Genomic DNA, 27,089 nt, shown 5'->3' with positions numbered 1-27,089 from the left:
TACGATGAGGGAACGCGAAAAACGTACAGTGATCTCGCCGGGATTCGATCTCCGAATCTGCCTAAAACGCGTCGACCTTGCTTCCAGTTAAACCCCGAAAGCATGCGGAAAGGAGAGAGGGAAAATACCTTATATACTAGCTTTTTCAAAGAGCGACTCGGGATCAGGCAACCCAATCGCCAAATCCTGGTGATGACGAATTATCATTCACCACCTTTCGTTTTAGTTCGGGCAGCAGGCCCTTGCAGAATTTTTTGGTGTGAAGAAACTGAAGAAATTCTCATTGCCCTCGCCGAGGTTCGAACTCTGGACCTCCAGAATACGCGTCGAGCTTCTTTTCAGTAATACTACGAAGGCATGTGAAAAGGATGGCGAAAATAACCTTATAAATTACCTACAGGAAGAAGGAAAGAGCTATTTCTGAACATGTTTAGCTTTTGTTTTATTAAAATTAACATCCATTCGCTTCTATAAAAGTTTACATTACCGTGCATTATCTGTATTTAAGTACTTTTGGCTTGAAAATTGAATTGGTTTGGTTTACCTAATTATGGCAAATAACTCGAGGACTAACTGCCTCATGGTAATGATACCTGAAAACTGAAACAAATAAGGAAGCCTGAAATAATTCTCGATCGCCAATATTTTATCGAGATCATAGATATTTATTCAATATCTATCGAAATTTAATATTATATAAAATTACAGCATAATGTATGCTCATACTTACTTTCTTGATGCATTGGACGTTAACTTAACAGGTAAAATAATGTTAAATAAGGAAAATGCATATTGATGCAGAAAGTTTCATTATCCATCATGTTTTTATTTATCAGTTTCGGTTACCGATCAGCCTCCAAGCAAACAGATGAGGATAAATATATATCCATTAGATTCTCCATAAAAGTGCAGAATCTTGGTTATCTAAGACCTAGCTCTCAAAGCTCTACAATAGTTTATAAGGTATTTCTCCCACCTTCTTGGCGTGCCTTCGTGGTGTAGTGGTTCTGCACGCTGGGCCGGTATTTCAGAGGTCTGTGGTTCCATTCCCGACGAAGGCTTTTGCTATTTTTCGTCTTGCCTGCTTCCAAAAATACCTAATGTCTCTGCAAGTTCAATGAAAGGAAATCATATTTATGGAATAAATTCATGTTCACATGTAGAGGAAGAGAGATTATACACTGATCATATGCAATGGGGTTCATTGCAGGCGACTAGGTGTAAATAAAAATAATATTTTTTTGGTATAAAAACAAACAAGAAGAGTTAATGAATGATATATTCAGGTAAAAACACGAAAATCTTAGGAGGATTGGTCTTATGATATAATAAATAAACAAATAAGTAATTTTAAAGCTTATTGGATGTCATAATGAATAAATGAGTGTCGCACGAAAACTGCATCCTCTTTATTTTAGAGCGTCTGGTAACAAAGCCGGAGATACCACTTCAAAGAAAGGTGCATATATGATAACGACTGGGTCCAGCAGTGCCACTGTCCGACCGGAAGACTAATTTTTCGGAATTTAGGGAGGCACTCAGTGGGGGAATGTAGAATCAACAGAGACTGTACCGGACAGAAAAAACCTATCACGGGCCCTGCCTACCGATCTACATTTATCAATGCATATGAGAGATTTCAAAATAGGTACGACATAACTATGAATCAGAAAATTTCGATCCAGAAGTGAGCTAAGCAACTTACCACATCATCCGAGAGGAATGGCATTTGCTGCTTTTTTTGGACTACTGGATATAACAGCCTTTAAACCCATCTCTTTCAATTTGAAATTATCACTGGCTCATCGGTCCGTCTGTAAGCGGACGGACCCATGAACGCCCTTCATAATACCTCCTCTATTGCCTTGTCTGACATCACTTTTTACCTCTGGTACTGGAGAGGATGGAATCGCTTGACGAATTTTTAGAGTTTTGGATTTTCCCTGTTTTTGGTATCTTATATTTGCATGTTGTATTGTTTATGATTTTTGCCTGCATATGTTTCTTTTTGTCTCTTCCCAATGTCTTCTGTCCACAGGCCTTCTGAATTTCAAGTAAAACAAGTATAGTAAGACCCCGCTTAACGCGGGGGATACGTTCCATCGAAGTAGAGCGTAATGCGAAACAGCGCTAAGCGAGGCTATCTTAACATGTAAATAATGGGGTTAGGGGAAGACGGATAAAAATGGTTAGGCATTAAATTTAATAATGTTTTTTTAATAAAAATAAAATCAAACATTTATTTCTTACAAAAATAAAAACAATATAAACGCATATACTTTTAAAAACAAATAAAATTCTCAGTCAGATCATTCAGTCTATTCTGGGTTTCCAATTTTCTGCCTTTTTGTCAAGAAGGCATTATGATAGATTGGCTTAATGGCATATTGCGTTCAATTTCGTCGTCAATCCATATAGACAGTCGTTTTTCCATTTCCTCTATAATGTTATTTTTAGAACGGGTAATTCTAGTTGCAGAGCTTGACGTAGTTGCAGTTGCCGATGACAGTATTTTTTCTTTATTCTTAAGAATTGTCCTTATTGTTGAAGTTGCCAAAATCAATGCAGCACTAATTTGAGATTGACATTCACCAGAATCTAATCTTCTAATCACTTGCATTTGAGTTTCCAGTGAAATGCTGTTTCTGGTTGCTTTCTTTTCTTTTTTTTTATTATCACCCATGATAAAAACTAAAGATCATAATATTTGTCACTGTATTAATCGTTATAGTATTATACAAATTTAAACTTACAATAATGTCAACAAATGTTTCAAATGATAAAAATGCGTCCACCAAGCAAGAAACACAACTACACTGTTTCGGATATGTTATTTGGAAACCTAGCGCTTCGCACAATTTCGGAGAATCCCCGGGTTGAAATAAAAGAGCACTAAACCGAAACAGCGTTAAGCGGGGTCTTACTGTAATATAAAAAACATTTTTTTTTCAAGTCAATTTCTACTTAAGTCAACAAAGAAAACTTTTAACGGCAATTATTTGTAAGTCTAATAATATATTTAAAAACATCATATCTTTAGTTCCAATAAACAGAAATAAATAAGTAGGAATTGACTTTAATATGTGAAAAAACTGTACTAACATTAAGTGTCATCTACTACAAGTTTAAAAAATGCTTTTGAACTGAAGTGGATGATAAAAAGCGTTTTATTATTGATTGAAAATTTGAACAACATATAGGAAGAGTGGGAGCTAATAGCAGGAATTTAAAAAAAAAAAAAAAAAAAAAAAAAAAAAAAGTTGTAATTATTTTAGTTTTGTCACCGCGTATTTATTATAAGAAATAGTGGACGTTCTTTTATAAAGGAAAGAAATTTATTGCTGTGTGCGTTGCATATTTGTTAGGGTAATATGTATGTGTTTCATTATTTATATTCTGCACGCATGATTTTGCGCTTCTTAATGAGTATTAATGATTCATGGAATTAGGCTAATAAATTATTTGCTTATTAGTGGCTTTTTTATTCTTAATGTTTCGAAACCTGTAAAGTGTGTTTTTCCTTTAGAGTCTTATTTCGGCAGAAAAGCAGATTCGCAGGCTATAGTGGATTAGTATTGCTACCACGGCTTCTGATATAAATTCGCACTACTTGTTGTTGGGAATTGAATTTAATATGTGAAAAAAACTGTATTAACATCAAGTGTCATCCACATAAAAATGTTATTAAGTTTAAAAAATTTATTTGAACTTGAGTGGATGAATAAAAAGTACTTTATTAACGACTGAAAATTTGAACAAGCTATAGGGAGAGTGTGAGCTAATAGTATGAATTTAAAAAAGATGAACAAATAAATAACTTTGTAAATTAAATCTAGAAATCACTACAAGACCAACGGGATATTCCTCTTCTGAGTTTGTGCATCATAATCATTTTGAAACTGTACAACTTTCCAATTTGAAGGCATTAGATATAATATTTCATGTCCATGCAAAAAGAAGTACGTGGACTGAGATTATCTTTCGATACCGCAGAACTGCGATTTAGAGAGTAGATCAACGATGTTAACTTAGAGCACCTTCATAACTTGCCTGCACATGGTCCATAATGATCTGCTGTCTGTTATTAGTTTTCCAAACATGTTTACTTTTCACCAGCACTTCAAGCACATATTTTGCTCAACTTCCTCTTCGAATTTTTTGAGCAGATGGCTTCTGGATAGTGATATGTGGATGCTTAAAATTTTGTGATATTTATTGTACATGCAATTCATAAAATTATTAATTAAAACCCGCCAAGCAATATGGAAGAGTGGTGAAGATTATGGGCTTCCGTAACAATATGGATGACGTGTAACGATCTGTTGTCAATGAATAGTTCATTTAATAGTTTTCCAAACATTTTTAGTTTACGCCACCACATCAAGCACATATTTCCTCAACATTCTCTTCAATGTTTTTCAGAGTCTTTACTAATTATACTAAATGTCTTTTGAATGTAATATGTGTATACTGATTGAAATTTTAGATATTTATTGTACATGCACTTCATCAAATTATTGATTTGAACTCATCAATGAATATCGAAACAGAGTGGTGACGATTATAGACTTCTCAAAGCAATTTCAGCTAAGAAACTATGCACAGATTCCTTCAGGAGCAGTGGAGTAGCTAGGGTATGTTAACTGGACTCATACACCTTAAACCCCTTATGATCTTCGAATATGTCACTGTTGCAAGAATTGGGATATTTTATTTATTTTAAAAGCAATTACTTCCAACTTTTTACAGCTGACTACAAAATATAGCTGCTTTGGAAACTAGTAGCCAGAAAGTTTGTGTTGCCACAAATATTTTTGTAATTTAATCGTCTTTGTGGTAAAATATTTCGCCATGTTTCCACCTTGCGCGCATGATATTTTAAAAATGGCTAATGGTACATACTTGAAATTGGATGGAATTCTTTATATGGGCACTATTTTCTAACTGAACCAACAATCTGATGAATATTTTAATATTGGAAAATTTTATGGACGAAAACATTACAAATTCTTTTAATAAAATGCATTGTATAAACTCAACTCAAAATAAAATAAAAATTTAACACGAAATTTTTAGAATTTTAGGTTCACAGTAGTTTCCAAACGTTATAAAAGCTATATATTAAATATGGAATTAAATTATGAAACAGAATGTTTTAAACTGTGCGCGCAAGTTGGAAACATGACGAAAAATGTTGTCACAAATCGCATTAAATTATAAAAATATTTGTGGCAACACAAAATTTCTGATTACTATTTCAGAAAGCAGCTATATTATGTTGTCAGCTGTAAAAAGTTGGTAGTAATTTCTTTTAAAATAAATAAGTTATCCCAATTCTTGAAACAGTCACCTATTCGAACATCTTATGGGTTTTAAGGTGTGTGAGTCCCTTTAAGCAAGACACGTGTCAGGGAGCGCCATGCGGTGTGAAACGAAATCAGTAAGATATAAACTTAATTTCAAATATTTTAAAGGGGGCGCAATTTAAATTGGCAGAGGGGCCATTTGAATAACATACGACACTGGATTCCTGGCTGGACACCTCAATCCAAATTATCAACATGTTCTGGATGATGTATTTATGATCATGATTTTAGAATGTCTGAGAGGCAGTTAATAACTTTGTTTCTTAAAATTAGAAAAATAAAACTAAACGCAGATTTGACTAACATATATAATGGACTGGCTGATATGTTTTAGTTCGAGACTTATAAGTGAATGTAATAATTGAACATGAAGACGTAAAAAGGAGCTATGTGGCAAAAGTCAAATTTTACTGGAAAAAAAGAAAAAAAAAATCTAAAAACTTTCATATATTACATTCCGTCCAAAGGGGTGTTTTTTTGAACATTTTGTGGGTTACCCTTTATTTATTAAATATCATGTTCTTCGCACTTAAACCATAAAATTTAGTTCAACAGTAAAATTGCAAAATAATTTTAAGATGGGCATATCTTTAGAATTTCCGATGCACAGTTTCGCGCGCTGGAGATAAAAATGTTTTTTTCGTACAGTGTTGCCATTGCTGGCTTTTGAATCGTTGAGTTTTTTAACCTTTTAACTGTCATGCCCGAGATTATCTCGGGCACAGCACTGGTGTTCGAAAATGTCACGCCCGAGTATTTCTCGGGGTAATTTTTTTTTGAGTGCATCGTATTGTCATACCCGAATATATATCGGGAGATGTTTATTTCGGCTACATTTGGTTTTTCCAATAAAAAAATTTGACAATTTGTGTACCCAAATCATCAAAATAACTTGACAGTTAAAGGGTTAATCAAAAATTCGTTAAAGTGTTACAAAATATGAAATCGCTAATAAAACAAATTCCAAATTCGGGTTTCCAGATGCCCATATTCGGTGGAGGATTACATTATTCAAAATTTGATGGCTATATTTGGTTGTTTTATCACAATGGGAGAAGCATATAAACATTTTCTTCATTTCAAATTCTTCATTTTCTTTAAATATAACGCAGAGTGATAATATTTGGTGGCAACGATTTGAAAAATGAAACGGACATTTAAAGTTTTCGACGCATCTCATAATTTTCTGTTATTGACTCCGATATTTCTGTTATTGATGTTATTGTGAGGTATGAGTTTGTTTTTTATTGCTCCTGTAAAATTTAACTTTTGTCACATATCTCATTTTTACATCTTGCGATTCATTTGTATAATCAAGTGAATGTTTAAATATCTATTCTGAAGTGTACAAGTAAAGAAATCTCTATAACATACTTTTATTGGTAACTCGCATTCCTATGCTCCCTCATTGTCTCTCGGACCAGGAACAATCTTCCTAGATATCTTCAGCTCCCATCCATAGACGATAATACAGATGTTGGAAATCTACTGTCAAAATGCATGCCTATTGCATTAAATTCGTTCAATGTTTTTTAACTACGAAATGCTTTTACGTATAACAGAAACATTCTGATGAACACGAACTAAAATATGGCAAGAAAAGTTAAAGTTCTATCACTCGTAAAAAACTATAACAAAGATACTTTGAAAATTCTGAGGAGACTAGACTAATCTCTGTTGTTCATTGATGGCACACTCTTCTAATTTATAAAAATGTGTGGATATATGTGTTATATGTCTACACACATGGTGTACAAATCTGTAGTATATAAATACATAACGCGATGAGATTTCAAACAACTACAGTTACAGCATTTATTCAGATGGCAACAGCAGCCGTGAATAAGCACCGCAATAAATTATGCTGCATGTTAGAAACTTTTACTAGAGCTGTTTTGTGTAATGATAAGGAACAAGTCGTTGAAAAATATTCCTGTAGCGTAAATCGCTGACTCGAAGAGAACTTTCGCTTTGCTTTTAACCATAAAACAGTCCCATTAGAAATGTTAATGGCGATGGGGTCCCTAAAATTACTTAATTCAACAAATATCTAACAGCACTGAAAATACTTACTTTTATGTACATAACTCGCGATATTTATCAAACTTTAGATATTGTAAATCATAGTTTGAAGTATAATGTATTTCCTGTAACTTTCACTGCAGCAAGAAAACTCTTGAGAAATCAACAACGTTAGATGTGTCTGTATCATATAACTTTATGTGTACCTACAGATAAAGGAAAAAAGCATGCTGCTCTTAAATAAACCAAAATACACATATTCCGCAGTCTCTACAGTTGCGTAAGAGGATACTTTAAACAGACTTACTCTTTGAGACGGGAAACATGAGATCTTCCTTTAAAAGAGAGGTAAGAAAAAGAAGTTGGAGAGGGGTCACCCAAAACGTCGTGTTCCGATGAGGAAAAGGAATCTCTGATATGATAGCGGGCACTTTGAAAGTGAGGCAAAAAGGGATAGGAATTGAATTTTATTCCTTTTCTCAAAATATAGCAGAAAACGTAAAAACAACAGTAAAAGATAGTTGTGCTAAGAATTTTTTCGAATATTTTAGGTGCCTTCTTCGGATTTATGTTCCTATGCATAAATATTTCCTTCTTGTTTCGATGCTTCTTATGCTGTATCATGTGTTTAGCTTGAATTATATTTCAGTGAAGATGTCTAGTATTTTTATTGTATGAATTAAAAAGTCTTTCATTTAAGATAACAGATTTCTTCAAATTTGTTTTCAGTTAATTGTGGTATACTTACTTTTATTCATGTCGGATGTTTATTTCGCTGATCATTTTTGCAAATATTTCATATGGAATTTGGTAAATATTCAAATGACTGAAGTGATGAAAAGTAGGTAAGTGAGCAGCTTTCTACTGTCTACCGAAAAATAGCAACATAGCAACATAATATGAGCAACATAGTAGGTGTTTGAAAGCGTAGGTCGAATTTTTAAGAATATATTTTACTGCTAATAAAAAAACTTACATATTTAATTTTCCGAGCCCTTTAATTTTCGTGCTGCTTTATCTTGCAAGGTACAATGCGAAAAAAAAAATGGGACAGTTCTATATCTCCCGTTCTACTGGGCCGATTGACGAAACACAAATTGCGTTTTTCATGTCTCGAAAGCTCGTCTTAACAAATGTATTAGATTTTTATATAAGATTGTTTAATATAGTTATTTTGAGATAAAATCGGACTTTTATGAAATGGCATGGCAATGCTTTTCCTTACTTCTATTTTGCAGCTCAGACTAGGCCTAAATATTAAATTTTGTAAAATTTGGTGCGAAATGTATGGAGAAATTCCAAAATTTATCTTGGCTCAACTTTTTCAGTTTCAGTTTTTTTTCAAGAATAATTCACTTCGTCAACTTCTTAATATATGACAACCTATTTTCCTTTCACTTTTTACATTGTGCACAAGAGGAAAAAGTCACATCGTTGTCGTTCCCTACTTTCAAATAATTTTAAAAAAGTGCTTAAGCCGCATTTGATGTTTCATCGCTTTCAACAAATACGGCAAATTTCAAAACGCGCTAATATATAAATTCCAGTATATCTTCGGAAATTTTGAAAAACTCTCATTTTTTGCAAGTATGCTTAGAAATACATCTACTCTAAGATGACGGTAAAACTTTTATAGGTTATAATTTAAAAATGTTTTCGAAAAATTTATAATAATTATTTAAATATACAAATTTTAAAAATAAATCATAAAAAAAGACCGAATTTTATTTGGAACGAATCTAAATTTCGAAATGTAAAAAAAGAATTAAATAAGTTTAATAAAGAAGAGATATTAATAAATACATACCAAATTCAATTAATATGCAAGAGCTAATATTTTGAGAAGTAATTTTTAAAAAACTACTCTTGCGATTTTGACAAAACTTGGCACTTTGGCATAATTCGATTCGTAGAATAGAACTATGAAAACACTGGCATGCCATTTCAGAAAAAGGCCGATTTTATGTCAGAATACCTATATTAGAACACAAATATATATACATCTAATACATATGGAGATATGAAAAACGCAAGAAATGCGTTCCAGACATGAAAAACGCAAGTTTAATTTCGTCAATCGTCCCAGTAGAGCGGGAGATCTAGAACTGTCCCATTTTGTTTTTGCGCAGTGTACCTTATGTTAGTTATTCAGTTACTATAATTTCAATCTTTACTATAACTTCTCCTATCCGCATTCATCAACAGAATGCAAATTAGCTGCGAATATTTAAGTTGAGGTTTTTGGAATCGAGAAAGCAATACGCCCTATCACAAAAACTTACCACCGGCCCTGTCAACCTATCTACATTTCTTACTGCATGACAGAGATTTCAAAATAGTTATAACATATCGCTGCATCAGAAGATTTCGATCAAGAAATGGGCTAAGTAACTTATCAGACTATCCGAGAGGTAAGACATTTGGTGTCTTTCTTTTGACTACTGGCCACAATAGCCTTTCAGCTTATCTCTTTCAATTTGGAATTACCTCTAGCTCATCGAGCCATCTGTAAGCGGACTGGACCTATGAACGCTTTTTATAATGTTCCTATATTGCCTTTCCTGGAATTACTGGAATTGGAAGTCCAGTAATTCCAGGAAAGTCCTCTGGTATTGGAAGACGTGGAGCCACTTGGCGAACTTTGAAAATTTTACTTAGGCATTCATATATTTGCGTTTTGTATCCTATATCATTTTTACTGGCATGTCTTTTTCTTTGTCTCCACCTGAGGTCTTTTCCCCACAGACCTTCTGCGTCAAAAAAAAAAAAAAAAAAAAAAAAAAAAAGACTATCATTTACCTCAGTTATAGTAATGACTCGTTTCACGTCTGTTATGACCAGTCTACACAAAGCGATTTTCTCGACCGACTTTCTCATAGAGCAACAATTTTAAGGATCTTCTGCGCATGCGCCAAAAATCGGTCATGCTCTCTCTGCCGCGATTTCAGAACTGGTATTCACTGCTCACTAGCGTCCGGAGTCCCTAGCCAATAAGATTGCTTTGAGTGATCACGTGCTTTTCTCCTCATTTGGAATAATAAACATGGCTGCATTTCGTTGGAGCGAAACTCATATTTTTTAACTAATAGTTTTCTTTAGAGAAAATGTTGGTTTGTGGGACACGAGTAATGTAAATTTTACACAGTGATTGGCTGAGTGAATTTCTGTGTCCGTTCGTTCCGTGTGGACAGGCGAGTTATCTCAGATATTGTCGGCCAGCTAAGTCGGCCGAAGAAATCGCTATGTGTAGACGGGCCTTTAGGGTTACAGGGCATTACCGGATGAAGCATAATCCTATATTATAAAGTTAACTGCCATTCATCGCCCCCCCGGGGGTCGACGTAGAGAACTCTGCGAAGCTACTGGCTAGGATCTGTACCTAGGCAGTTTCGGCCACGGGGGATAAAATTTATGAACTTGGTGGTTCTGAAGGCCCTGGGAAAGGTCATTTATTGGCCGGCCTCGGGGACTGGCATGTCCTGAGCGGTGTGGAACCGTAGCCGGAGGGCTAGTTCCCCCCGGTTTGCTGGGTAACGGCCCACTGCGACGGGCTCACCCATGCGACTGGCAGAAGCATTTTGACGACCGGTGCTGCCTGGTGAATTCCAGGTGGTGCGCTGCTCTTCTGGAAGAGTAATAGTGGAGATTGAACCTCCACGAAGTGCCCAAAGGGGGAGTAGACCTGTAGTGTGATTGGGTTCACGAGGCAGGGAAGCCTAAAATTTTTTGTTTGTTTGTTTGCCATTCATCGCTATCAAATTATTTTGATTATTTTAAATGTAAAACTTTTCTCACTAAAACCTCTTTAGAATTTCGGATAGGTAGTCTCACGCGTTGGCGACAAAAATGTTTTATTTCTTACCGTGTTGCAACTGCTCACTTTGAAATTGTTGAATTGTTTTAATAAAAAATTCCTTAAGGTTTTACAAAATATGAAATAGACAATATGGTGCTAATGTTTGGGTGGAGACGTACGTTATCCAAACTTAGATGACTCTACGTACCTTTGTTTTCACAGTGTAAGAAACATACATACATTCATATAGATTATTCATATTTAGTTTCTTTAAATATAATACAGGGCGATAATATTTGATGACAACAATTTGAAAAGTGATACAGGCGTTTATAGTGATTCAGCACAAATGCCGTTTGGGGACTAACAGCCCTTCTGGGCTAAGAAACAAAAGAGCGGAAATTCGAATTTCATATCTTTCTCGGGATTCTTAAGAATAAAAAATGCCATCTTTATTTGCTACTTCAGTAGAGAAAAACATGAAATTTTGTTCAAATTTCATAGTTTTCTCTACTGAAGTAATTTTTCTGTCATCTTTTCTTAAAGGTTCCTTTAATAGACTCTACTGATTCAGATCTTAATTTCAAAAGTGGAATTTTTCTGACGCATGACCTATTACGTAATATAATACGTTCGTAATAGTACTATAAAGACGGCATGTTTGTTAATAACATGGGACATTTACAGTAAGTAAGTGAAATATTTCCTTCCGGAAATAAAATTTAGGAAAAAGAAGAACTAATGATTATACGAACTCGGTAAGTTCCCAGATTTTGCACAGTGCAGCTGAGTTGAGCGTCTCTTCCAATAGCAACTGTGACATTTTGAATTGGTTCAGCAAACTCAGGTTCTGCTTCCACTAAGTAATCTAAATGAAAGAAAATTAAAGCTTTAGGAAGAAAAGATAACACACCTTTCTTAGTCACATTTTTATTTATTTTACGAACAAAATAGCAGCTAGATAAAAATAACATTTATTGGATTACATAATGAAACTTTGTAAGCAGGTCGAATGGCTTTAGGAAACAGGATTTAATTTTTTGCCTCCTTATGTTCCTTTTAAACAGCGGAATATTTCTCTGCGGGAAAGTACGTGCAACGTGGCGGTTTATATCTATACAGGGTGAATCTGGACCAGTGTGCAAAACTTTAGCGGGGGAGGGAAGAGATAGAAGGCCGCTATAGCAGCAATATTTGTCATAGAATATATGGTCGGAACGCAAGCGTTGAGAAGCTAAAGCATAGATTTCCACTGTCACATTTAAAGAATTAACACAAAAATGAGAGGAGATACTTCAAAAACATTTTATTAACATAAATTTAACTGATGCACTTGCTCAAATAAATTGCTCAAAAGACCTTCCGCCAGCTGTAATGCAGGTTTCACACTGAGGGATAGGGAGACTGACGCCCATTTGCGAAGACACCAAGCATTTACCGAATATCGCCGGCGAACAGGTGTTCCTGGCGACTAACGAGGTTATACATGGCTACAGTCCCTGCTAGACGGGACTTTTCTGAGAAACGAGATTCTAGTAACATTGGTTTAAACGGGAAGATTCCTAGAAAAATGAGCCCCACCTGAAGCAAAGTCCCGCCTAGCTACGGATACAATGTCGCGGCTACGCGGGAGGTTTTCAAACCTCATCGAAAACGTCTCGGGTCCCAGGTAGAGACAACCAATCAGACGAAAGTTCTGCTTCTGAAGGATCACGTGATCCCAATCTGAGCGATAATCGATTATGTTTGGCGTTCAAGTTTTTGTAGTAAGTGAGAATGGTAACCTGAATTGTGCCGGTTCTGAATATTGTCCCTTTCGACGTCAAATCCCGCGTAGCCGAAACATAATGTGATTGGGACATAACTCCATAACGGTTTCAACAGGGCACTCGTACATTACGCTTTTCATATGGCCTCACAGGTAAAAGTCCAAGCACGAGCGATACGATGATCTTGATGGCCAAGCTATGGGACCACATCCACCAATCCATTAGCCTGGAAATTTTGTGGTTCGCATAACCAGTCACCCTCTCGGTAATCCACGGTAGAAAATGCCATTAGGAGAGAGGACTGACCCTTTTATACCATTTACAATGCCAGCTAGCGGCTCGCTGTGCGCGTTCCGAACACACATCACATTCTATAGCGAATATTGCTCGTGTAGCTGCTTTCTGTCACACCCTAAACTTTTGCTCACTTGTCAGATTCCCCCTATATATGGCAGTTAGTGGAGTCCGAATATGCATATGGGCTCAGATCCTAAATAAAGCACAAAATAATGTCCTTGTGGCTTAGAAAAGATTGGATTTCAATTATACGAATTTCTTAGGGGTAGAAAGTTTACGCTAAAAATGGAAAGACGTCGATGGTATAGAACCCTTGGGTTACACTCTCGAGTCATTTTTAAGTAATAAATATAGATAAAAGTGAACCTTTTAATAAGGTAAAAGTGGCCAGAATTAAGATAAAAATGAGTAAAAATCGTTCTGGAGATTAAGACATATGACCAACATTAAGTTACCTATTTCTATTCATCTATTGCTCACTCACCTATTGGTATTCATTTGATAGCCTGTTTATGAGTTTAGGAATAAAAGTTAATCGATAGCCTGTACAATATGAGTTTAGGAATAACAGTTAATCGATAGCCTGTACAATATGAGTTTAGAAATATCATAAACACGAAAAATCTGATGTGGACACCACATGATTTCCAGGTATGGCCTATTAAATTATACGCATTTTTTTGCTGCACGTCATATGAACTTATTTTCCAGAATCTCATTAGAGATATTTTTCTCACTGAATTAATTCAGTTCTCACTCCGCGGCAAAGCAAAATATACATAAAAATTCTTTTACAATTAAAATTAGAGTTTCTACTGAAAAACAAGCAATTCGGCCAGCGGGCAAGAAGGCAGATTTTTCTGTGCACAAAACTGAAAGTTTACCTTTAGTCTCACTCGGCAAAAAAACATTAAAGGTGCAGAAACTGAATTCACGATTTTGTTTTATTTCAAATGTAAACAAATGGCTGTTCGTTAGGCTTAACTCTACACCTAAACTTTTAAATTGTTGATAATTCTACAACTATTGTATACAGATTAACTAAAGACATAAAAACACTAACCAGAACATAAAAGTCACATAAATCAATCATTTTAAAGCAAAAAATGCACAATTTACCAACATAAAAGAATAAAATATTAAGCTCACCGAGCCAGACAGCACAGTTGAAATATATATATATATATATATATATATATATATATATGTAACATAAAAAACATGAAAGCAAACTTCTAATTTTAATTGGCTGTAACCTCTTCTATTTTTTATTTAATTTCCCGACTTCCTCTCTCTGTCTTAAAAACAACGCTATAAGTCTAAACTGCGTCATTCAAATTAGTCATGCGATCTTACGTAACGTATAATGCAGATATCTCGTGACCAATCAAATAAATTGTAAACCAAAACTTTTCTTAACTCGAACTGAAACTTTTGTCTCCTCCCTTCACCCTCTGTATCACTGCGTCACTTATCGCTTTCTTCCTGGCAAGACGCTGCTGAAATCGTCTATGCTCGCTTCGATCGCCATAGTATAAAAAATGTAAATGTTCTGGAAATAGACACGATTGGAGTGCCAAGTAAATTGTGGCCACAAATGTGAATTTAAATAAAAAAGGAAGTTAATCCTGCTCGACTTTGTTCCCCTTTAATATGGATTAAGTATCTACGCTAAATAATACTGTTACGCTCCAACATATCAGTGCTTCCAAAATTGTACTATCATATCACACACACACACACATATATATATATTATATATATTTATATATACGATTGGTGCAGCCGATTGAAACGAAAATGGTAGCTGCACAGCTACTAGTAGCAGTCCCGTATACACAATTTCAACGTTCTACGACTTGAGTTATGCGACATGCATACATACGTACTTATGTAAGAAAAATTACTTTCTGAATGCATTTTACACTCCGTTTTTGTATAAAGATCTTTATTTTGTTCATATGTACAGATATTACGCAAAAACATCTTTCAAATATTTTCGAGAGCAGTCGAAATGGATATTTTTGTTGAAATATAACACAACCGAATTTTTTCGTGATTACAATACTTTCTTTATTTTGTAAAAGAAAGTAAAAATGAATACTGAGATTTATCAACATTCTTCCAAAATCTTTAATCAAATGCTTTACTGTTTTTAACGTTCTTAATTAAACAAAATGTATTCCATCCTGCTTCCATTAGTTACATTAACGAAAATTTCCTTTATAAATAGGCTGCATGTAGGAGATGAAGCAGTTACGTTTAATGCTAAAAGCACTGCAGTTCTTACAATAAGCTTTCATATTTAAATTACTGGAGTTATATACTTATTCTATGGAACTACGCTGAAATGTTAGAAGGAATAAAGTAACTATGTAGCTACGAAGCCATCACATTAAAAAAAACCCTCCAAATAACCTAATTAAGATAGGACTGCTAAGAGTATGGAAACAAGGCTTTTCGCCTGAAAACATCGATGTGGTATGTGGAAAAAACATCTCTTCACCAAATACGTTTGTTAAGTTTTTTAAACATTCTTGTTGCATTGACTGTATAATGAAGAGAAAGAGCAAAGCATACAAATTCAAATTCAATGAAAAATTTGATGTCGTTGATGGGATAATATAATCTTTTTTGGCTTGAGACTGATTTTTTTAAAGAACTGAAAGCCAGAAAATGCTATATATTGTTTTCTGAGATTACGAAGTTTTTCCCTTAAAAAGCGTTTTTGTGTGTTGTCTTTGCATATTTGTTTTTCCACAGAAAGCCATCTGGTTTGAAAATGCATAAGCAAAAAATAGAGATACCTTTTTATTCGCTTTTATCTGCATAAAACCCTATCTCGATGTATTTTTATTTGCTATTGCATTACGCTGTGAGAAAAAAATGCAAGTTTTTTCTGGTGTTTCGGGATTCAAGAAACTCAAAAAGGAAAGTTTACGATACATTTTATCTTAAACCAGAAGCAAATATCTCACAATTTTATAAATGGTCAAACGTGTGTCATTACGAATAATTTATCGCCGAATAACAGTTACAGATGTTTTAAATCGCAGAATAAGAGTTACGAAGTCGGAATTTGTTTTCATCAAAAAAAAAAAAAAAAAAAAAAAAAATTAAAATAAATATTAACCAAAACATACGTAAATAACAACAATAATAACGGAAAGGAAAAATTATATTTATTTTGTCTCTGAAATCTAAATGTTGGTGTCTACAAGAAATTTCTGTTGTTACTCTTTGGAATTCAAACATACTGACAGCTAAGTATTTATAAGGGTATTTTTTCCCTTCCTTCTTTCTCCATGCCTTCGTGGTGTAACGGTAGCACACTCGGCGCGTATTCGAGAGATCCAGGTTCGAGTTCTGGCAAGGGCATTGCACATTTTTCATGTTTCCTGGGTTCAAAACAAAATAACCTAATGACTCTGCATATTCAATTTACAGACTGACATTTATTCTGAATAAATCTAGGCCCACCAGTGTACGGCTGAACTCTAGAAGTTCGGCTTTGTAAATATCGTAACATATTAGTAAAAATAATAATGACACCCTTAAAATATAATAACATCTTCATATTTAAATTCCTGCTGTTCTTTTACAAAATCAAATTGTGTAGTGTCACATGAAATGTTCTATTCATTTTATGGGTAGGGTGTTTATCTTATGATTTAAAACCTCTTCAAGAGTTCTGATTTGGGTACATTTGATTAATTGGCCTTCGTGGTGTAATGGTTAGCAAACTCGGCGCGTATTCGAGAGGTCCAGGTTCGAGTACCGGTGTAGGTATTGCTCAGTTTTCATGGCTCTTGCTTCAAAATAACCTATTGACTCTACAAGCTGATAGAATTAACAATATGCGCCCACACTAGCTAAATTACCTCTAACTAAACTTTTCGCTACTTCAGCTTAAATACACACTCGTTCACATACTCGCGAGTGGAATAAGAGAAAACAGAAAAGTCTAACAAATTAAAATAACTCTTAGTAAAAAAATATACCTTTTACAAGACTTGCTAATGCAAAAGCATTTACCTGCAAAATATTTTAGTGTACCATTTGTGTCTCTTTTTTAGTGCATAATAAATTATTTACAAATATAAAAATTTTTTGTGTTAAAAGCTAGGCACACGTTTTTTTTCTTTTTATGCTTTTCGCTGATCAGTCAACTAACAGAAAAATCATGTCCCCTGTGCCCTTAGAATTAGAACAATCAAGAGTCATCTCCATCTCCTGTTTCAAATTACAACTAATTTCTTTGTGTTTGAGAGATTATTTTCAGGGCAAACAAGATTATCTTTCTGTTTTCACACGGGGATTAAAGAAAAGCGAAAAGCCATTTTTAGAAAACTCTTTTCGCAGCATTTTACAACATTGTTAAAAAGTCTTACCTTCCCTCTTAAAGATACAGCTTTTCCTGTCACACATTTTTAAATAAGGAAACATTTTTATTTGTGAAAATATTCGATCCGTCCAGCTAGGGACGAAACTTTAAAGCTACAGTCTTATCTAGTCTAAGAAAATACCTTTAAACATGCGCAATAATAATATTAAGTATCTGTTTCACTATTATATAAATAGCTGCTGTATTCACTGTCTGTGGCAGCAACTTAAAATATAAAGGAATAATTAGGAAGGGAAATTTTAAAATGCACGGCGAAAAACAGGAGTATTTAAATTTAAGTGCAGAAGGGTATTTTTATTTCTTAAGTAATTATTACTTTAATAGTTGCTTATTAAGCACCGGCTACGTAAGATTGCAGCTTTAGATAGGAATTGAATGCAGGATTTTTACAACTTAGTCAGGTTGTAAGGGTATTTCTTTTACCACTTGCTTTCGTGGTACAAATACAATTCGTTTAGCAAATTTTTTTTTAACAATCGGGAGGTCTTGAGTTCAAATCCCAGCAAAGACATTGTTGATTTCTGTATTGTTAGCTTCTATAAATCTATAAATGGCTTCCGAACTAAAGTGTGGTGAAAGATAATTTCTCACAATCTGGATTTGGCAAATATATCCCTTCTTTTCCAGTTGCCCATTAAGGGAAGGAATGTAAGGAATTTTCTCCTTTCTTACTGTACACTTTCGTAGTATAATTGGAGGCAATCAGAAAAATCCGGAGTTCGAATCCCGGAGAGGCCACTGCTGATTTCTCTTGTTTCCTGCTCTGAATTTCTATTTCCTGAAATAAATCTAATGCCTGCATAGGGTTGCTGTTTCCTAATAAGTGTAAGACTCAGGAAATTCAACCTTGATTATTCTGACTTCTGCTTTACTACTTCTGTACTTTGATTAGATGCGCGCTTCAGATGATAATAGCATTCCAGATGATAACAGCCACAAAATGCCCAGCCGTGTTAAGATGGCTTCCCCGCAAGGTGGGTTTAGGATTGCCGTATTTGGCGCGAAATCGCCCATTTGGCAAAACTGGCTATAGCCATGGACGGAGAGAGAACATTCTAGAAGGAATTCTTACCGGTTTACCTCAGAATGTTCTCGAAAGCAGCTCAAAAGCTATATAAACCCTGCCTGGACGCGGAGTAGTAGTGTGTCGTCGAGTTTTATCTTGAACGTGTTGAGATTCGAGAGCGATCGACCGAGTCGGGAGCTGTACTTTAGTGCTGTACCGTGACCTGTCTTCACCGTTATAGCCTGACAGAGTGAAGGTTTTGTTGCTGATTGTTTAAGCGTGCTTTTCGTAGTTTTTTAACGACTGAAAACACGTTTTTAGAACTGTCCTGGGTAATACTGGCTAATAAATTGTGTTTTTTTTAATCAAGTGTTGTCATTAATCACTCCAATCCACAAATCCGTAGAACGCAAAAATAGTAATGACAAAGTTCCCTTACAAGAAGAAAATCAAAGTGTTGAAAACTAAATGTTAGAAAAATCAAAGTGTAGTATTTTTTTCTTTTTTCGTCTTAGTATTCAAACCATAAAGAAACTCAAATAACAGACAAAGGAATATTTTATAGAACTACCCATACTGACGCACTAATTATTAATGAAATATGGCAAATGTGTTATCTTCATATTGCATTGTAAAACAGTAGCTTAAAACGCAATAAATTATATAGATAAAAGTCAATTTTAAGGTTACTTAAGTAATTGCAGTTTTATCAAGTGTTACGTTATCTTTGAGGCTTCTAAAATTTTGTCAAGCTATTCCTGAAGTTATTTTTAGAATATTTCTGAAAAGAGTTTTGTTTTCAAATAATTCGTTGACAATATGATATAGAAGTTAATACATAGAATAATTTTAATAGGTTGATATTTAATAGGTTGATTTCACTGGACATTTTACAAAAGCATGCATGCCTGATATGGTAAGGAATTAAGCAACTCCTTCAAAGCGTTGTAGGGTCTGATAATCTCAAAGTCGTTGGCAAAAGAAAAGTCTTTTTTTATGATACTTCATTGATCTTCATTTTTACAATAATATCTGTTGCGGACACCACATGCTTTCCTTGTACGGCTTCTTAAATTATGCACACTTTTTGCTGCATTTCATTTAAACTTATTTCCTTGAATTCCATTAGAGATATTTTCTCATTAATTCAGTTCAGTTCTCACTTAAAGTAATGAAAAAATACATAAAATAGTAAAAAAACAATTTTTACAATTAAAATTAGAGTTTTTACGCAAAAACAAGGAATTCTGCCAATGGGCAGGAAGCCATATTTTTCGGTGCACAAAATTTAAAGCTTACGGTTGGTCCCACTCGGCAAAAAGACACTTAAATTGGTGCACAAATGAGTTCACAGATCTCTGCAATTATACAAAATTTTTAAGTCTGTGAACTGCGACAGCTAACAAACACACAAAACAGAAAACGTCTTTATGGATAATATGCAAAATTCTTTTACTGGTAACAAACATCTGTTAGATATAAAGTTTACAACATAAAAGTGTTTCAGATGTAAGGGTTTCAAATGTAAAGAAAAGGCTGCTTCATTAGGCTTAGCGACGCTTAAAACGTTTCAGATTGTTGATAAGTCTATATCTATTGATTGCATCTATGATATGCAGATTAACTAAAAGGATTAAAACCTTAACCGGAATATAAGGACAGCATAATTCAATTTAAAGCAAAAAATGCAAAATTTTTCAGCATATAAGAATAAAAATACAGATCGCTTCGAGCGGGTAATAGAGTGGGTATACGAGTATCATATACTGATATAGTTTTGCTGCGGGTGATTGCAACCAAAAAGGAAGCTGCACAACTACATGTTATAGCAGTGCCATATACAAAATTTGAATATTCTACGTCCATTCGTTTTTGAGATATGCGGGTTACATATGTACGCACGTACGTACGTACGTACAGATGTCATGAATAAATATCTTCTGAATCCATTTTAGAATCCGTTTTGGAAAAAATAGTGTCCTTCCTTCTGCTCGTACCTACAGCTGTCACGCAAAAACATCGTTCAAATGAATTCGAGAGCTGTCAAAATGGATAAAATGGATATTTTTGTTGAACTCTGGCATCCGAACATTTTCGCGATTACAGTACTTTTACTTCGTACAAGAAAGTAAAAAGGCACTTTGTTCAATTTGGTTCTAATTGCATTCGAGCTCTTCCAATTTTCGAAACGTTATTCTATTTCTAAGCACTATTCTCTTTCTGAGCAGATTATGACTGCACTTCAACTGTTCCATGATTTTCGGAAAGACGTTATAGAAGATTTAAGAAAACGTAATGGAATCTTACTAGAGGTGTTAGAGGCGATTATAAAAAAAAATTAGGTCTGTGAACTGCGATAACTAACAAACACACAAAGCAGAAAACGTCTTTATGGATAGAATACAAAATTCTTTTACCGGTAACAAAAATCTGTTAGATATAACGTTTACAACATAAAAGTGTTTTTTACAAGGCTTTTAATTTTTGTTGGCTGATGACAATTTATTCAGTTGACCTCTTTTTCCTAAAATTTTTCTTCACCTTAAAGTTACTGTAAATGTTAACTTCAAGCAGAAGAGGAGCATCATTAAAAACTGATGAATGACCTGAAATCGATTCAAAAGCCAGCTGTTGAACATTGTTTGTGAGAACGTAAACAGCTGTGTGACAACGAAACACAGCTGAGGTAGAGAGTTATTTTAAGCTTGACATATTGAATGAATTAATGCTTAATATTGTATCGTTCTAAATATTCTCTGGATTCCTCTATAAGAAATAAGTAACAGACTAAGTAAAAAAATATGTAGCAAATTTAAAGAAAGTATCATAATAAAGAACATAGAATTCCAGATATCAAGTATTCTCATTAACTGAACCACATATTTTATTCCCCTGTTAGGCCAAATAAAATTAAGCTTTTCAAAGTAACTCCCTTATTATAAATTTTTTGTTGATATAAATCAATAAAACATGTAACGTATATACAGCCTATTTTCCTTAAAATGTCCTCCGCGAAGGCATTTCTCTCCTTAGGCAGGTAACTCTAGCGTGCTATGCCATAATCAACTAAATAAGACCAGCTATATATTAAATTCGATGAATACGTACGTTTGGGGAAATATTAAATAAGTGTAGATTTATAACAGTGCAGAGTTTGATTTCCCTTTGGTAGATAAATTAAGTCCAAATTGCTAACAGGCTTAGACTGAATTATCCGATGTGTCTGAAAAGAACTTCAAAGTCTTTAGAAGGTTTAAAAACAAACCTCTTTACTGAATCAGAACTTGAACATGAATGCATGACTGCTATTTACAAATCAACCACTAGTTGAGGCTATGACATTTAAAATAACAGCCCAGTTCAAATTTAAATCTAAGTTCAGTTGCAAAAGCTACACAATTGGATTAACGCGAAGTTGGCTCAGCACTTCTTACAGGCGTAGCAATTTAAATGTCGGCAACTGTCATGCAAGGTCAAAGGATAATGATCTTATCAGGGCTAGCGTAACCGCGTAAGCTAGTGTAAGCGTAACCGACTGCCTCAAGAGGCAGAAGCACACTCTGCTTTACAATCCAAGACACCTCTGGTTAAGTAATCTTAACCTGATTTGAATTCTGGTAGGGAAACAGAAAGGAGAAGTGACAGTAAAGATCTAAATTAACATAAATTAACATAACATAACTAGATTAACATAATGGAACTTCACAAGAGTAAACACAGTTTTGCTTAATTTGTAGACTAGTCTTAATTTCTGGCCTGCCCGACTAATTTTCATCTTATCGATACGTAGCAATACTAAAGCACTATTACTATTTACCATTTTAAACTTATATTTTATCTTTAGCTCGAAGTGAAACTAACAAAGAAATTTTCAAAATTTGCTTCCGCTTCTGATAGAGATAACAATCAAAATGAAATTCAGTTATACATCCTACAGATTTATACTGAGATAATAGTACCTGGTTCGGCAAATTGCACAACTGTTGCTTAATATTTAGTCAAAGAAGAAACTCACCGAATATCGCTTACTCCCGAACAGCAGTATAGAAACTTTATCTCAGCTGGTTTTCTTAATCTCAGATTCTTACTTACTTCTATTAATAACGCCTGTCATTTACATATTATGGTGGAGTATATAGAACAGCAAAAGTACAGAAAAGATTTTGACACAAGCGATAATGTGTTAGTTAAAACAAACCATACATGCAGTCCTACAATTTTCGACAACTGTATAGTTTAAAAATAATAATGAAGAACTATTATACACTGAATAATTGTCTAGTAGTCTTTGTTTACTCATGTAGCCATAACATGTACTACTTTTTAAAAAACAGACTAAACAAACAAGATAACATTTAGTCATCTTCATCATGATTCTTCGTCCTAACTGCATGAACTTTCTTGAAACAAATACGACAAACGAAAATATTTATTCCTTTTACTAGTAAATATGAAAAAAGTGCTGAATTAGCCAGACTTTAGAACAGCGTTCTGTGTTTCTAGATCTCTGTTATTTATTAGTAAATATGAATATTGCCTAGCTCGCTGAATGGCGATATTTCACTGAAACATGTATTGAAAATTACATAGAATATATCATTTCTAATGCTAGCAACATACCAAAGGTGAAACTCATTCGTTAATATTAATCAAATGCAGTTTAAAAGGTTTCAAAAATTGTGAAATTAATACAAATTGAACATAAAAAATCATTTCAATAGGTAAGAAACCTGTTCAATTATTCTATAGTTAAATAATTTGAAATTCGTTTATGTATGGAACAAATATGAAAAAATATATTTAATACTTTAAATAGATGGGAAAAGTTTTGATTTAAAGGATGGAAATGTAAAGATTATTTTAAGAATGTCAGACAGAAATATGATTGTCAACTGAGCAGGTGTTTCTCAAGTTAATTCGGAGATTTATTACGATATTAATACTTTTCTCATGCAAAATTCACATCTCAGCAGTCTTTTATAATTTATGAGAAGAAATATCTTTCCCTTTCATTAAATGAAAAATTATACTCACTTACTTAAATCAGCAGCTGTTAAACATTGTGAGTTTTATGGCACCCATCATGCGATGTATATTTTGCAGAATTTTGCTCTAACTATATATTGTTACTTGTATATAGTAAAAATTATTTTTTGCTTTTTTATGAAAAGGAAAATACATTAACGTTATCGCTATTTCGAATTAAAAAAAAAGGCTTACGTGAATACCACATGATTTCCCTGTACGGCCTGTTAAATTATACGAATTTCTGCTGCATTACATTCAAACTTATTTTCCTCAGCTTTCATTAGAGATATATTTCTCATTATATTTTTTATTATTCTCATTTCATATTATTCATTAGAGATATATTCAATGAATTAATTAAGTTCTCATTTCGCGGCAAGACAGAAATATATAAAAACTCAATATATCTTCATTAAAAATTGAAAACTGTAGAAAAACCTAAACCACCAGATATAGTTAAAACAATTTTTACAATTAAAATTAGAGTTTCGAATGCAAAAACAAGCAATTCGACTAGCAGGCAAAAAGGCTGATTTTTCGGTGCACAAAACGGAAAGTTTACTTTTGGTCCCACTCGTTAAAAAGACACTGAAAGTGCTGAAACTGACTTAATTCACTATTCTGCTAAGTTTCAAATGCAAACAAATATAACTGCTCCTTTAGGCTCAGCCACAATAAAACAACATTTAAATTGTTGGTAATTCTACAACTATTGCATGAAGACTAACTAAAGGCATGAAACCTTTAACTGGAACACAAGGACAACATAATTCAATCATTTAAAAGCAAAAAAATGAATAATTTACCAACATATAAGAATAAAAAAAGTGAGCTAATCGAGCCGCCGAGTAACAAAGTGGGTTTATATATATATATATATATATATATACTTTTGGTGCAGCCGTTTGCAACTAAAAAGGGAGGTGCACAACTACATCTTATAGCGATCCTATGCACAAAATTTCAACATTCTGAGTCTACTCGATTTTTAACTACGCCAGATACGTACATACGTACGTATGAGCCTACACACAGACGTCACGGAAAAAATATCTACTGAATCCATTTTAAATGCATTTTACACTCCGTTTTGGAAAAAAAAGAGTCCTTTATCTCGTCCTTATGTACAGATGTCACGCAAAAACATCGTTAAATTGCATCCGATAGCTGTCAAAATGGATATTTTCCTTGAAATATGATGCCCGAAATTTTTCTTCTTCGTTTACTTCGTACAAGAAAGTGAGAAAGTGGTGTTATTTTCGTTGCCGGTAGATATGCAGTACCTGATTTAGAATTTGTATATCGTATGCATAAACCTAGCTCAACTTCTGTACGATTCAGATATTTGTTTTTCAAATCCGCTAGACAAATCTGCTTTGTACAAATATGTTTTGCAGAAGAAATCAGTGAAAAGTCAGAGAAATTATTGTGTTTGTTAATAAAGTTCACGGAACCTTCCCATACAATTCGCAAACTGATCCTATTCTGCAGAAATCAAAGCTTCGAATACTGACCTTTTTTTTTTCCTTGTTTGAAAAATCTATAGTAAACCCATGAACCCTCTGAACAGCTCTTTATTGTCAGCGTAGCAGTGTTCTGACTAAATGTTATTCTAAATAAAGTTCAAACTACGCATTAAAAGACATTTGCAGTGTCAATGTATTGACTGCATAAGTCAATTCTTCTGAGTAAAATGTTTATCATTTTCAGAAAAATTTACCTCGCTTACTAGTCTGATGAAAAAATTCCTGGAGTTTTTTATATATGACAGTTAAGTTTATTTTCTTCAATAGGTACTTAATTTCCAATTTGTAATTCGTTATTGTTGATACTTTGGAGAAATATTTCCACTAGGTTAAATCTGACCTGAGTTCCTGGTCTGAGTTCTTCACGTTGTAGAGATCCTCACTCCTTTTGTCTAAAATGAACGTTAAGGAACCTAGTGAACTGCGTAGAGACTTATTGCTGAGTCTAAACAACTCAAGTTGTAGACTCAAGAAGGGCTAAAATACCCTTTATTCCACTCAAATAAGAATAACAATCGGCCTCTTTCTCGGGCTTTAACTCAGAATAAGAAATAAGAAATTAAACTATAACTAACTAAGACTTAGGCGATGCTAAATACAAGTAGCTAACGTAGTTGGTCCTCTAATTTAAACTAGCCGGCGAGTAAGAGGCACGTAATAATGTGCCCGAGCGCAACAGATTCATGAGAGACTTAACCCGAAGGCAAACACGTGGTACTCAGGATTCCTAGTAGCGAAGTATGTTGGACCTTCCTTAAATACTTCTTCTAACTCATTTGCATTCAACGCGATTTTAAAAACTCATTCTGGTAGGGAGTTTTAACTCTTTCGCATCGAGAGAGGGCAAAATCTCTTTTAGCCAAACATTGAATACGCCCGTGTCTAAGAATTTCTCCTGGAATGCTTTTCCTTCCCCCATGACAAATTGAATACTACAGCGCTAACAATAACCTACTAAAGTAAAGCGAGAACTTCTTTCACTCTGTGTGAAGTTCCCCCTTGGGACGGGATTGTAACTTCGGGCATCAAAAGATAAACACTGACAGTAAACAAAGAAAAGAGAAGGGGCATTAAAATAATAGAACTACTTTTAGTAGCTTCAAAAGAATGATTGACATGCCATTTAACAACAACTGAAAGCAATGAGTAATGCAGTAACGTGATGGGGGAAAGCACTAGGTAGGAAATTATTCAGGCGTTTCGGGCGTCCAACCGATGTCTGAATGCTCGGGCGTTTGGGGCGACTTTGATGCGAAAGAGTTAGTGGAAACAAGAATTGATAGGAAAGGGACTTAAAAATTAAAATAATTGTTATAAAATTAAAATATACCTTACAACGTCTTCAGGCTAAAATAAAGTGCTTGACTTGTTGTGACTTATCTCACTTACCTGACAGACACATCAGATCAAATCCACGAATATTTTAGTCATTAGAAGAGCAAAATCCATCTACTGTTGCCATGGATATCTTATAAGCCCAGTTTGGTTAAAACTTTGATAGGCTGCGTTCAGACGGCAGCGTAAATGGCATAGAGGCGTAGTCATAAGGGCATAAAATACGGGAATTCCGTTCACACTTACGAGAACGGTGTGTAAGCCGTGGCCAATGAGAGAAGCTGAATTTGCGCAAGCGTGGATGTGTCTACAACTTCTCTAGCTCGATTGATTTCCCTCTGCTTGTTTTGTAACAGCGAAATCTTCTGTAGAACGTCGCTTCGTTTTAGCTTCGCTCAGATTGGTTGACGCTTATCCCAAACTCGGCGTAAAGTTGAAAACTTTGAACCCTATGCCATAAGCCCTAAACCAGATTTTGTGACGTAGCACAGACTGGTTGTCTTGGCAACGGAGCTCCGCTTTAACCACTTATACCCTTT

The 27,089-nt window shown here is 34.2% G+C and overlaps 1 protein-coding gene across 1 annotated transcript in view; it reads right to left on the bottom strand.

Annotated features, from left to right (window-relative positions):
• LOC118194765 (lachesin-like) overlaps positions 1-26,617 on the bottom strand; it is a 182,889-nt gene extending 156,272 nt beyond the window's left edge. The window contains exons 1-2 of the mRNA XM_035365969.2: positions 26,605-26,617; positions 11,940-12,052 (exon numbers count right to left, since the gene is read on the bottom strand). Coding sequence (XP_035221860.2) covers positions 11,940-12,052; positions 26,605-26,617 — 126 coding nt within the window. The remainder of the gene's footprint in view (positions 1-11,939; positions 12,053-26,604) is intronic.
• Positions 26,618-27,089: the final 472 nt, after the last annotated feature.

This window comes from Stegodyphus dumicola, chromosome 4 (genome assembly GCF_044657685.1).
Source record: "Stegodyphus dumicola isolate Sdum_Otavi_A_Nest chromosome 4, ASM4465768v1".
NCBI classification, from domain to species: domain Eukaryota; kingdom Metazoa; phylum Arthropoda; class Arachnida; order Araneae; family Eresidae; genus Stegodyphus; species Stegodyphus dumicola.
This window is presented reverse-complemented; position numbering and strand designations above follow the sequence as displayed.